Source organism: Berghia stephanieae, chromosome 11, assembly GCF_034508935.2.
Source record: "Berghia stephanieae isolate SIO BIC M18660-M18661 chromosome 11, UCSD_Bste_1.3, whole genome shotgun sequence".
Taxonomy (NCBI): domain Eukaryota; kingdom Metazoa; phylum Mollusca; class Gastropoda; order Nudibranchia; family Aeolidiidae; genus Berghia; species Berghia stephanieae.
In genome coordinates this window covers 10256348-10271473 of record NC_088370.1, presented here as the reverse complement: position 1 = coordinate 10271473, position 15126 = coordinate 10256348, and the positions used below count along the sequence as shown (strand labels likewise).

The 15126-nt window shown below is 37.9% G+C and overlaps 1 protein-coding gene across 1 annotated transcript in view; it reads right to left on the bottom strand.

Moving 5' to 3' along the window:
- Positions 1-3052: 3052 nt before the first annotated feature.
- The window catches only part of LOC144956331 (uncharacterized), a 24044-nt gene continuing 11970 nt past the window's right edge, over positions 3053-15126 (bottom strand). Inside the window, exons 7-11 of the mRNA XM_078886827.1 lie at positions 11650-11812; positions 10616-10821; positions 8150-8210; positions 5827-6089; positions 3053-3562 (exon numbers count right to left, since the gene is read on the bottom strand). Of these exons, the coding sequence (XP_078742953.1) occupies positions 11705-11812 (108 nt within the window). The 3' untranslated portion in view covers positions 3053-3562; positions 5827-6089; positions 8150-8210; positions 10616-10821; positions 11650-11704. The remainder of the gene's footprint in view (positions 3563-5826; positions 6090-8149; positions 8211-10615; positions 10822-11649; positions 11813-15126) is intronic.

Below are 15126 nucleotides of genomic sequence, written 5' to 3'. Positions count from 1 at the left end.
TAAATACCTATGTTTTGTTTTTTTGTTATTTTTTTTTTCCCCCAGTGTGCGGCTATGTGGTCTTGTGGTATGACACTCGTTTTCGGATCGGAAGGTCCTGGGTTCGAGCCTTGCTCGGCGCATAGTTGAGTCCTTGGAGAAGGCTCTTTACTCACATTCTCTCACCGTACTCAGGTGTAAAATGAGTACCTGGCCGTTAACAGCGTTGTCTCTGTCCCAAAAATTTGTAATATCGCCTGACAGGCGTCATGTCTCGTCCTACATGTTATGCGTTGCTGTTGGCCAGGGACCCCTTGTAAAGTGCTTTGAGCACGTGTAGTGGATATTGCGCTATATAAAAGATCAATTTTAGAATATTTTTTTTTCTTTGTTATTTTTTTTTTTTTAATTTTTTTTTTTTGTTTGTTTTTTTTTTTAGTATTGGCAGTACTGGTGTAATACATAAGACCGTGGGGTACCACATATTTCATTGAGGGGGGAGAGGGGGGGGGGGCATGGTCAAACAGATTTCCCTCTTCCAAATCAGAATTTTTAGCAAGAAGGGAATTGAATTTTTTTTAAAACTTAAGTTTTAATCACTACAAGTGAATTATTTTGTTCAAGCACCCTCTACATCAAATTAATTTCATTATATGGCATTTTAAAAAAAGATATTTTTGCTGCTTTTATAATTAGGCTGCAATCTGATTGATTTTGATTCTGAGTGTTTTTGATGTTTTGGTTTGTTAAGTGTTTTGTTTTTGTTTTGTTTTTTCCTTCGAAATTTAGATTTTTTTCTCCCCTTTTCATTCAAAAGATGCAGATTTTATTATGATTGCCTGTAACTTGTTTGTTTTTGGACGTTGTCTCTGGGTGGGGTTTCTGGGTGGGGTTCCTGGGTGGTGTCTCTGGGTGGGGTTCCTGGTGGGGTTCCTGGGTGGGGTTGTTGTCTCTGGGTGGGGTTCCTGGGTGGGGTTGTTGTCTCTGGGTGGGGTTCCTGGGTGGGGTTCCTGGGGGGGGGGGGGGTTCCTGGGTAAGGTTCCTGGGTGGGGTTGTTGTCTCTGGGTGGGGTTGTTGTCTCTGGGTGGGGTTCCTGGGGGGGGGGGGTTCCTGGGTGGGGTGGTTCCTGAGTGGGGTTCCTGGGTGGGGTTCCTGGGGGGGGGGGGGGGGGGTTCCTGGATGTTGTATTTGGGTGGGGTTCCTGGGTGTGCTTGTTGTCTCTGGGTGGGGTTCCTGGGTGTTGTCTCTGGGTGGGGTTCTTGGGTGTTGTCTCAGGGTGGGGTTCCTGGGTGTTGTCTCTGGGTGGGGTTCCTGGGTGTTGTCTCTGGGTGGGGTTCCTGGGTGGGGTTCCTGGGTGGGGTTCCTGGGTGTTGTCTCTGGGTGGGGTTCCTGGGTGTTGTCTCTGGGTGGGGTTGTTGTCTCTGGGTGGGGTTCCTGGGTGTTGTCTCTGGGTGGGGTTGTTGTCTCGGGGTGGGGTTCCTGGGTGTTGTCTCTGGGTGGGGTTCCTGGATGTTGTCTCTGGGTGGGGTTCCTGGGTGGGGTTGTTGTCTCTGGGTGGGGTTCCTGGGTGGGGTTGTTGTCTCTGGGTGGGGTTCCTGGGTGGGGTTGTTGTCTCTGGGTGGGGTTGTTGTCTCTGGGTGGGGTTCCTGGGTGTTGTCTCTGGATGGGGTTCCTGGGTGGGGTTCCTGGGTGATGTTCCTGGGTGGGGTTCCTGGGTGGGGTTGTTGTCTCTGGGTGGGGTTCCTGGATGTGGTCTCTGGGTGGGGTTCCTGGATGTTGTCTCTGGGTGAGGTTCCTGGATGTTGTCTCTGGGTGGGGTTCCTGGATGTTGTCTCTGGGTGGGGTTCCTGGAAGGGGTTCCTGACCTCCCATAGTGGGCAGGGAGGTCGCTTACTGTGTCTTCTATTCCCCTATATGTGTTTTCCAACTTGCTTTCTGTCGTTGTCTTGGAAAGAGAATACTTGGTTTTGTCCAGGCCCTGGCCAGATACCCTAGCTGGGAGGGAAACAGTCAAATGTATAGTTTTGGGAGATGATATTTTTTTTCCCTTGTAAATCATCTCTCTGTTATGCACTGTATTGTTTTGTTTACATATTATATATGATTTGAGTGTTTCCCTCTACTGGTGCTGATATGACCTTAATGTGTTGCAAGCGCCGTAAAACCCTTAAAATAGATGTTTTCTTCTATAGAACGATGGACAATCAATCTTATGTTATTGCTGTGCCTTCGGTATGATATCACTATATATATACGCAAATCCTAATGTCCCAACTCCTACTTCAAGTTACTTATCTATCTTATTACAGTTTTTTAAAATTATTTTCATTGTTGGCTTTAGAATGGTGTTGAGCCAACACTTTATGTGTATTAGTATTTTCTTTTTCGCAACTGTTCTATTCATAATTTTTCACTTGATAATTTTTATTTGTTTTTTTTTTTTTTGAGGGGGGGGGGGGGGATTTTTTGTTTGTTTGTATTTTCATTAAAATATTTTTAAAAAAATTATTTAAAAAAAAAATTATTTGACAGTTACTTACTTACTTACTTATCCGAACCAGCGACCACCTGAGCTCTAGCCCTTCGGTCTTGTGCCATGATGTAGAAGTTAGACGTCTTTTGTAGTTGTTCCATTATTTGACAGTTAATAAACGTATTTTACTTTATAGTAATGGTTGTAAATGGTAATAAGGTTATGGGAGTCATAGTGAGCAGTATTGTTATTGTGTATTATTATTATTATTATTATTATTATTATTATTATTATTATTATTATTATCTTGTCACAATTGATTGATGTCAAAAGAATTTATCCCTGATTTATGAACATTAAAAAATATAATAATTTGATTTTATGAGATTATTTTTACTTTTATTTTTGCAAAGCGATTTTACTCAGGAAATTAAAAGGAACGAAGGCAAAGTTCCACATAACAGTTGTCTTATTCTCAGCACCTTCTGAGATTATTTTGCATGTGAATTACGTGTGCAACACACGAGCATTCAATTCTTATCATTATATTATTATTATTGTGTATTATCACATAAAAACATACAAATAACATACAAATTGTTTCAATAATAGTTCATGCTATTCATACTTTTATTTCATTAAAGCTTAATCAAGCACATCTGTTTATAAATAAAAGAGGTGCTTTCATTTCTCTTCACACAGCGATGTATAATACTGTATTGATAGATGCAATGACATTCTCCATTTCCAATCAAAGACAAGGTCAATTCAAATGTTACTTGAAGAACTAATATACCCACACAGAAATAAGATTTATCGTTGTTATTCGTATGTAATTTGATCGATCCAAGAGTGACAGACGATAGACGACACACTCTAGTCGTGCATCATCTGACTGATGAACGGCAGACGTGTGTCGTGACCTACATTCAGTAGGTTGTTCATGCCAACTTGGCCACGCCCACGGCCAATGCGTCCGCCACGCCCACCTCGTCCTCCACGCCCACTACTGAGAGCGTCCATCATTATGGAATCTCGCATCTGACCGCACTTGACCCGGAAGTCGGATCCCACGCAGTTGTGACACCACAAAAAGTTCTCAATATCATACTGAAAATACGGAAAAGAGAAAAAAGGGGTGGGGGGGGGGGGGTGATGAATATATCTTAGTGACATCCAAGTTTTATAAAGAGCAATACCCACTAAACGTGCTCAAAGCGCTTTACAAGGGGTCCTTAGCCAACAGCAACACTTAACATGTAGGAGGAGACATGACACCTGTTCAGCGATATCATTTTTCCCCCGACAGATTCAACGCTGCAAACGGCCAGGTACTTATTTTACACCTGAATACGGTGAGATTGTAAAAGTAAAGAGCCTTTTCCAAGGACTCAACTATTCGCCACTCATAGTGGAACTCGAACCCTGGGCATCCCGGTCTGAATGAGAGTGTCATACTACAAGACCACATAGCCGCAAGTAAAGTTGTTGCCCCCCCCCCTCTCTCTCTCTCCCTCTCTCTCTCTCTCTCTCTCTCTCTCTCTCTCTCTCTCTCTAATTATCTATCTATCTATCTTTCTTTCGTTCTCTCTTTCGTTCTCTCTTTCTATCTATCTATCTATCTATCTATCTATCTATCTATCTATCTATCTATCTATCTATCTATCTATCTATCTGTCTATCCATCTATCTGTCTATCCATCTATCTATCTATCCATCTTTCTTTCTTTCTCTCTTTCATCACAGAGATAGTGAGAGAGAGAGAGAGAGGAAGAGAGAAGGAGTGAGAGAGAAGGAGAAAGAGAGAGAGGGAGAGGGAGAGATATAGAGAAGAGAGAAAGAGAGAGAGAAAGAGAGAGAAAGAGAGAGAAAGAAAGAAAGAGAGAGAGAGAGAGAGAGAGAGAGAGAGAGAGGGGGGGGGTCCTTCAACGTCAACATGTCCCAAAGCAAGGACGTAAAAATCCTTTTTAAAAAAAGATAGACATCTATGGATCTATCGAGAGCAATATTCAGTCTGACCTAATCACCTCATATTGGTATATATACACATAATAATATTATGTATGAGTTTATACAACAAGTTTCATATTTTTAAATTGTCCATTGTTAACTTAATGAGAAACGCGATTCAATGACCATTTCAAATACGCTTCAACGGTCGTAACGTCACTTCCCTCGTAATGACGCATGGTAACTTAGTAACTGGCTCTAAACTATCGGAACAATGGCGGATGCCCTTATGAAATATTTCTCCAACGAGCATAAAAGCGTATTCAGAGGAAAAAAAAAACCCATTATAAATCTGACTTTTACACATTCTGATCACAAGACATATGAAAAGTTCTAGCCAGCATGAAATATAAAAGGTACCGATTTTCTTTGTTTAGAACCACGATGGCCGCCGTTGCTGGCCGACGTGACATCAGACTATCGAATATAATTGGAATAGTAGTAATAATCCTTCAGAGCAATTAGGCATATGGAGCAGGCATTTATCCCCGTTTGTTCTTTTGTAGCATTAAACGGACAATGGCAATTGCACGTTATTCTTTGAACATGACCATAGGCTATCGAAAAGGACTTTCTATGGGATCTAATGTACCCAGCTACCCAATCACTGCTAAATGGACATGGATTTTTAAAAAAAGTTATTTATTTATCATTATTTTTTTTTATTATCTCGCTTGCTTTATCTCGATGATTTTGAGCGAGAAGCGTGTACTCTACCCATTGAGCTACCGGGACCTCGGATTTGAATAGTTTCAATTATTTCGGTTAGTTAAAGTACTTTTTTAACTCACATTCCGATATCTTGCGAAAATCTTAAAGATAAAAATAACAACAACAAAAAAAAAAGAAAAAAAATACAAACAAACAATTATGCCCTTTAGCAATGGCACCATAAGATACCGTTGCCTAGTCGTTCCACGAAGGAATATAGATAATCCATCAAACAGGATGTCTAGTGTCAACAGGAATCCCCATGTTGTCCGAAGTGAGCAAATTGGGGGGGGGGGGGGAATTAATATTCTTGCCCAAGGAAAAAAAAACAAAACAAACTAAAGTGCCTGAAGCGGGACTTGAATCCTGGAGCTTTCGGATCGCAGTGCAATCATGCCTTAACCACTCGGCCACTTCCACAGTCTACTCACCTTTAATTTAGTCTCAATGAGATGGCAGTGGTTACCACCAAAATAGGCGTGTTTCCATTCCACAGTCTACTCACCTTTAATTTAGTCTCAATGAGATGGCCGTGGTTACCACCAAAATAGGCGTGTTTCTATTCCACAGTCTACTCACCTTTAATTTAGTCTCAATAAGATGTCCGTGGTTACCACCAAAATAGGCGTGTTTCTATTCCACAGTCTACTCACCTTTAATTTAGTCTCAATGAGATGGCCGTGGTTACCACCAAAATATGCGTGTTTCCATCCAGGCAGATCTTCTTCTGCCAACAATCTGTATTTCCCCTCGCCGAAGCGCTCAAACATCTGGGCCCAATCCAGAACTCTGTCGATGTAATAAGTGTCTTGTTCACCTCTGCCAGGATATTCCAGGAAACCATCCAGGGATAAGATGGCTGACCGCAAGCTGGGATTGACAAACGTCGTATTTCTTGGTTCGTTGACAAGATTACCTGTTAATTGTACATTATAATATTAGAAGGAATTGGTCGTTCCTATACGTTTTCCAAAGGATATCTGTTACTGACATGGGTTTGCTTGTTTGTTTGTTTTTTTTTTGTTTGTTTATTGTTTGTTTTATTATTTTTTTTGTTAGTTTATTGCTTGTTGTTTTTTGTTTGTTTATTGTTTGTTTGTTTGTTTGTTTTTTGTTTTTGTTGTTGTTGTTTTTTTTTTTTTGTTTGCTTTGTTTTTTTTTTTTGAGGGGTGTAATTTTCATTAGATTTCGTTTGTATGGTTTTTCTCATTTTCTCCTATTGGTACAATAATATTTTTAAAAGATAGTTTGCTCTTGGAATCTACACCTGATTCCTATTAAAACCATTCCCCTATGTCTTACATTTTCTAGTGTGCTTTTAATCGTAAATCTAGATTTTATTTTTGACTATCCCATTCCCCCCCGCCCCTTTTTTTTTTTTTTTTTGCTGGCGCTTAAATGACCTAGATGAGTTACACGTGTCGTAAACCCCCTAAAAAAAAAAAGAAAAATAAAATAAAAAAAAACCCCGAATATATAAAAAATCAAACAAAAAAACAAATGTAGGTACGAAATCTTGTTTTTGTGTTGTTGTTTTGTTTGTTTGTTTGTCTGTTTCTTTTTGTTTGTTTGTTTGTCTGTTTCTTTTTGTTTGTTTTTTTTTCACAGTTTCAAAAACAACATTCATGTTCATCGGATAAACCAACCCAATTCTGATTTTTATTTCAGCTATTATTGCAATGCCCAGCGTCTAAAATCACAATAAATGACAGAACAGAGCGTCTAAAATCACAATAAACTACAGAACAGAGCGTCTAAAATCACAATAAATGACAGAACAGAGCGTCTAAAATCACAATAAACGACACATTAGAGCGTCTAAAATCACAATAAACGACAGAACAGAGCGTCTAAAATCACAATAAACGACAGAACAGAGCGTCTAAAATCACAATAAACGACAGAATAGAGCGTCTAATATCACAATAAACGACAGAACAGATCGTCTAAAATCACAATAAACGACAGAACAGATCGTCTAAAATCACAATAAACGACACAAAGAGCGTTTAAAATCACAATAAACGACAGAACAGAGCGTCTAAAATCACAATAAACGACAGAACAGCGCGTCTAAAATCACAATAAACGACATAACAGCGTGTCTAAAATCACAATAAACGACAGAACAGAGCGTCTAATATCACAATAAACGACAGAACAGAGCGTCTAATATCACAATAAACGACAGAACAGAGCGTCTAAAATCACAATAAACGACAGAACAGAGCGTCTAATATCACAATAAACGACAGAACAGAGCGTCTAAAATCACAATAATTGACAGAACAGAGCGTCTAAAATCACAATAAACGACACAACAGAGTGTCTAAAATCACAATAAACGACACAACAGGGTGTCTAATATCACAATAAACGACACAACAGAGTGTCTAAAATCACAATAAACGACAGAATAGAGCGTCTAATATCACAATAAACGACAGAACAGAGCGTCTAAAATCACAATAAACGACAGAACAGAGCGTCTAAAATCACAATAAACGACAGAACAGAGCGTCCCAAAATCACAATAAACGACAGAATAGAGCGTCTAAAATCACAATAAACGACACAACAGAGCGTCTAATATCACAATAAACGACACAACAGAGCGTTTAAAATCACAATAAACGACAGAACAGAGCGTCTAAAATCACAATAAACGACAGAACAGAGCGTCCCAAAATCACAATAAACGACAGAATAGAGCGTCTAAAATCACAATAAACGACACAACAGAGCGTCTAATATCACAATAAACGACACAACAGAGCGTCTAATATCACAATAAACGACACAACAGAGCGTCTAAAATCACAATAAACGACACAACAGAGCGTCTAAAATCACAATAAACGACACAACAGAGCGTCTAATATCACAATAAACGACACAACAGAGCGTCTAATATCACAATAAACGACACAACAGAGCGTCTAAAATCACAACAAACGACTAACAAAATAGACTCACCTCCCAGAATGTTCCCACGGATGGCAAACAAGGATTCTTTCCGCCAGATTCTAACAGTTTACTGCCGGGTAGAAAAAAAAAAAGGGGGGGGGGGCCAGGAAATAAAGAGTCTCAACTGCATCCTGGATCGATCTTGGTCCCTTTATGCGTGCTCTACCAACTGAGCTAGGAACCCCGTCCTCTCTCTCTCTCTCTCTCTCTCTCTCTCTCTCTCTCTCTCTCTCTCTCTCTCTCTCTCTCTCTCTCTCTCTCTCTCTCTCTCTCTCTCCCTGTGTGTGTGTGTGTGTGTGTGTGTGTCCAGGATTTATTGTTAAAAACCGTAAAGAAAAAAGTGAAAACTTAGAATACAATTATTATTATGTAATAAACACAATGCATAACCATTTATAAAGAAAAATACTAAAGTAATAGGGAAGCTGCTGGAGGGAAAGGATGAGGGTTGGGCCGTAGCCATCGTTAATATAGATAGTTTGCGCTTGGCTAAGAAGCTCATAACATTGCCATCCGGAAGTATAACGGACCAACACACAAAACTGTGTGTATCCATGAACGTTTATAGTCAGATTAATACAGTTCAGTGAGCATTACTCATAAACGCGGATGGCAAAAAACAATAACAAAGACCTGAGTGACGTCATCTTCGAACTATCTATAGCCTGACGCTAGAACCCTCTTGGATGTGTAGTTTGACGACATTTTTAAAGGTTTGTGCAGAGTAGTAAGTATAGCTCAAGGAAACACGTGCTCTCATTGGTTGAACTATTGAATACAACTCACGATTTTTTTTCTTTTGCTGCCAAAGACTTGTCTTTTGACGCCATTTTTTGGTCAGTGTCAGATATACGTTAATGATGGTTGGGCGCAGGACTATCTACCCAACCCGCTCCTTTCCCAGCACTCGCACACACACACACACACACACACACATACACACATGAAAATACTTCCGGTACAGGCGCGTAGACAACAAGCACATCATCTGTCCTGTGACAGGAAGAAAAGAACCGTCTTCAAGTGGTGAAAGCCGGGAACTCTTGCGATCCGCAAAAGATGCAAGCAGATAAGGCATACTCTGAGGAAACTACCAATAAATTGATCTTTTATATAGCGCAATATCCACTAAACGTGATCAACGCGCTTTACAAGAGGTCCCTGACCAACAGCAACATTTAACATGTAGAACGGGACATGACGCCTTTTAGGCGATATTACAATTGGAGCAATAACAACACGATCCATCAATAACACTGGGGAATAAGTCAAAGTTAACTCATTCAACCCTAACACCGACTATATCCGTAGTTTACCCGGGTTACTTCTTTTACCCCGTGTCTATCCCTTACATTTTTCTGAGACAAATTATAGGCACAGTAAGCTAATTTTTAAAAGTTTTCACATGTTAATGGTAGTTGCATAAAACTATCTATCTATGTACATGCTAAATTTTAATACAGTTTTCTTCTTCTAATTTTGAAAAGTAGCAAAAATCTCTAGGGTTGAGTGTGTTAACTCACTCAACCCTAGAGATTTTTTGCTTCTTTTCAAAATTGGAAGAAATGTATTAAAAATGAGCATGTGCATAGATAGATAGTTTTATGCAACTACCATTAACATGTGAAAACTTTTAAAAATTAGCTTTGATACTGCGCCTATAATTTGTCTCAGAAAAATGTAATAAATAGGCATGGGGTAAAAGTAACCCGGGTAAACAACGGATCAAGGACGTGGCTATATTGGTTGATTGGTGCCTGGCACCGCATCCATCTTTGAAAAATGGATTACAACATTAAAAAAAAACCCCAAAAAACTGAGCAATGATATACACCTCCTCTTACTTATTTGAGTAAGTCTTTTCTTACATTTTTTCTTCTTTCTTTTGCATTTATAAATATAGCATATTTCTAGTCATTTTTTTTTCTGATTTTGGCACCACCCTATACTGTAAGCATGTCACGCCACTGCTCAACGGATATAGTCGGTGTTAGGGTTGTGTTTATAGTGTGGCTAAATTATGTCAGAGGCTTTTGGCAATATAAGCATTATTTTTTAGATATGGGGGTCCAAAGAGGGTAAAAACTGCGAAAAAGGAAAAATTTTCACAGTTTTACGGATTGAAGACTTCCGGATGCTATAAAATCTTTACTAGGATAAGAATAGAAGAAATCCCTCTGATACAATGTAGAGCAGTATTAAAGACACCTACATAGCAAGTTTCAGTGAAATTGAATAGACACTTTTTGAGAAAAGTTGTTCCCAAAATCAGAAGTTTTCGGGGTGGGGTACCCCTAAAATGCCACCTCATACACACCGATAGTGGAAATTATTCCAAAAAGTCTTTAGAAATATGCTTGGACACACCTAATACTGCAGAAAAAGCATTGAAAACATAATTTTGGATAAAACTTAATAAAATTGTCCTAATTGTGACAGTACCCCCTTAAAGCCAAGAACCATTGTAAATCCTACCTGAATGAGAGTGTTGAAGGAGTAGTACCTTGTGCTGCCGACCTCTGGGGGTTGCCTTCTTTCAAATTCCAGGACTGAACTCAGGTTGAAGGACTGTACCGAGATCAGAGAGTCGGCAGCGTCAAAGGTCAAAAGGTTATTGATGAAGTCGTATTCGGAATCTGCCTTCCAGGAGTCGTAATACAACAGGTTGACCCACAGTTGACCTGGTGAGAGAATTGGCTTTTTAAAAAAAAAGAGCTTTATATAGCGCAATATCCACGAAATGTGATCAAAGCGCTTTACAAGGGGTCCCTGGTCAACAACAACATTTAACATGTAGGACGGGACATAACGCTTGTAAGGCGATATTACAATTTTTCGAACAAAGACAACGCTGTTAACGGCCAGGTACTCATTTCACACTTGAGTACTGTGAGAGAATGTGAGTAAAGAGCCTTTTCCAAGGACTCAACTATGCGCCGAACGCGAGGCTCGAACCCAGGACCTTCCGATCCGAAAGCGAGTGTCATACCACATGACCACCAAGCCGTTTAGAGTTCAAGAGTCTATTTAATCTTAGGCTTTCGGCAATAATTCATACAATTTGATGACAACATACATGAAAGTGGGAAAAAAATGGTAAATGGAACCAAGAAATAAACAAACAAACAATAAATTGATACGATTAATAACCACAAAAATACAACAACGGTAATACCACCAATAGTAACAATAATAATAATAATAATAATAATAATAATAATAATAATAATAATAATAATAATAATAATAATAATAATAATAATAATAATAATAATAATAATAATAACAATAATAATAATAATAATAAATTATTATTATTATTATTATTATTATTATTATTATTATTATTATTATTATTATCATTATCATTATTATTATTATTATTATTATTATTATTATTATTATTATTATTATTATTATTATTATTATTATGATTATCATTATTATTATTATTATCATCATCATCATCATCATCATCATTATCATTATTATTATTCCAAACTCAATACCTTTGGTAGCCGGTTCTGTCTCGGACGTAGCCCCAGTGATATAGATGTATCCTCCCTATTTGGTGGGCAACAGTTCTAAGGCACCCATGACAAACTGGATGATGTCGGCACCCACAAAGTCTCCTTCCGTCCACAGTCTGTATCTGGCCTCAACTGTCACCACCTGGAAGTCATCGAAATGAATCATAAATAATAAAATGGCATTTATAAAGGGCTTTACCCCGTTGTCACAGGCTCTAAGCGCTTTACAGTGATATAAAACAAAACATATTACAGTGAGACAAGTGTGAAGGAAACGTGATACGAATTCAATTTAACAACAACAAAATATGAAAATAATATTTCAACATTATGACGTAAAAAGATAAAACTTTAAGCGAGATTTGAACGTTGTCAACGAATCCGAGCATCTCACGTGTGATGGGAGAGAGTTCCAAACATGGGGGGCCGAAAATTGTAAAGACTGTTCACCTATTTTACGCAATATATGGAAATAAAAGAAATAAAAATAGAATTGGGCGGCTATGTGGTCTTGTGGATCGGAAGGTCCTGGGTTTGAGTGCCGCTCTAGGCGATGCATTGTTGACTCCTTGTAAAAGTGGTCAAGTGGTATGACACTCGCTTTCGGATCGGAATATCATGGGTTTGAGTCTCGTTCGGCGCATAGTTGAGTCATTGGAATAGGTTCTTTACTCACATTCTCTCACCGTACTCAGGTGTAAAATGAGTACCTGACAGTTGACAGCGTTGTCTCTGTCGAAAAAGAAATGTAATATGTCTCGTCCATGGCCATACTCTAGATAGCCATGGTCTCGTCCTACATGATAAGTGTTGCTGTTGGCTTAGGACTCCTTGCAAAGCGCTTTTGCTCTATATAAATGCTCGAGCTGAAAACAAAATGAAATTCCATATATTCATCCCAAGGGGGTAATTTGTCTTTAAGGTCTATTCCAAGGTAAAATGAAAACAATATATATATATTTTATATATATATATATATATATATATATATATATATATATATATATATATATATATATATATATATATATATATATATATATATATCCTTTCTTTAAAAAATATAGCATTGTGGAGAACATTGTGCTTATTTGAGTCAATAAAAAAATTGATACGGCGCACAACTCTACTGAAAGATTTGAAAATTAGAAATGTATTTTTTACAGATAGATAAACAGATAACTTGATTTCCTTTTATAATTTAAAGTCAGTTTGAAAGTTCGTTGAGTCAAACAGATAATATCATAAAATATGTACCAACGACGACACTTGACTCCCAAAATCAACTAATTTTGACACTGTAAAAAGTTGTCAAATTGCGTCATCTATTTATGACATCAAGTATTATTATTACTTCCGTTGTGTTGTTGATTTAGCGGTAATCAGTTTTGTTATGATATGTTTGTGTGTGTGTGTGTGTGTGTGTATGTTTGTGTGTGTGTTGTGTGTGGTGTATACATGTGTGTGTGTGTGTGTGTGTTGGCATTTTTCAGCAAATCGTGGCATTCATAGTGATATTATTCACTTGATCACATGAAGGTATTTCAGTCGCCATTTTGATTCTTTTTTTTTTTTACTATTAGGGTTAGCTCGGGAGGTTAGTCATAAGTGTTATTAAAGGTGCTAGGGTGTTTGTTTTTCCATAAGTTAAGTTAAGGGGAGACATTCCGAAAGCTCCTACATCCCCAGTATTCTTTAAATTTGTATTTTCACCGTTGATATTTTGTCAGGCATTTATTTATTCAGTTTGTCATATAGAAGTATTTTAAAAACTCTAGAACAAACCTTGATATATTTGTGAAAGTTTAAAATTTCCTAAGTTGACCATTGTTTTGATTTTCGGTCGCCATTGTGATTTGTTAAGTATTGAAAGGTAGTGCAAAGCAGTCCGAGAGCTGTTTTTTTCTATTAGGGTTAGCTCGAGAGGTTAGTCATAAGTGTTATTAAAGGTGCTAGGGTGTTTGTTTTTCCATAAGTTAAGTAAAGGGGAGACATTCCAAAAGCTCCTACATCCCCAGTATTCTTTAAATTTGTATTTTCCCCTTTGATCTTTTGTCATCACGGTGGTAGAACAGCACATTCAACGTTCAAAATTCCAATTCCAATAACGGATAACAGCACCTGTAGTATCAGACACAGCTAAGTTACTGAAGAGTAGTTCTCTCATAATTTGGGATGAAGCACCTATGATGGACAGGCGTGTGTTTGAATGTGTGAGCAGGACATTTTGTGACATAACAGGCGGTTCAAAACCTTTTGGGGGCAAAGTGGTTGTACTTGGATGGGATTTTCGGTAAATTCTACCTGTTGTTAACAAAGGAAGTGAAGCCGATATATTAAGTGTCACACTTAACAAGTCAATTATTTGGAATTTTGTCACGATTTTTCACATGAACAAGAACATGAGGGTTACTGATGACATAACTGTTTTGCAAATTGGCTTCTCCGCATCGGAAATGGTACAGAGCCGGTTTTCAGCGAAATAGGAAAGTATTCTGTTAAATTACCTACAACGCTATGCCTTCCTGAAAATGACCCAGAATGCTTGATAAATGCTGTATACAATGATTTGAATCTGAACTTTGCGGATGAACGTTATCTATCAGAGAGAGCAATTTTGACTACAACCCATGAAAATGTTGACAAAATAAATGCAGCCGTTCTGTCCAGGTTGACCTCATCAACTGAACAAATTTACCGCAGTGCTGATACCATTCAAAGTGACTCTGACATCAACTTATCCCGATTGAATTCTTGAACGAACTTACACCTCCCGGACTTCCTCCACATGCATTACATTTGAAAGCCAACACATTAGTCATGCTGCTTAGAAATATAAATCCTAAATCAGGCCTCCTAAATGGCACCCGTTTGTTAATAATTAAATTAGGTTCAAAAGTATTAGAAGCCAAGATAATTACCGTTAGTAGAGCTGGCGACATAGTGTTTATCCCTAGAATCAATCTGACGACAACAACTGATTCAGGCTTACCATTTATTATAAATAGAAGACAGTTTCCGGTAAAATTGTCATATGCAATGACAATTAACAAGTCTCAGGGGCAGACATTAAGCAAGGTGGGGATTTTCTTACCACAACCGGTATTCACACACGGACAACTGTATGTTGCTGTGTCACGGGTCAGAGGCTATAGTGGCTTACACTTCATGTTAGGCCACACAGAAAAATCAACAGAAGATATACCAAATTACACAGACAACGTTGTTTACCAATCTGCCCTCATTAAATGATGGTGAGTACAGTATCGAATGAAAATAGTTCTTTCCCCGCAAAATTGCGGGCTTTTTACTAGTATATATATATATATATATATATATATATATATATATATATATATATATATATATATATATATATATATATATATAATATAAATATATATATATATATATATATATATATATATATATATATATATATATATATATATATAT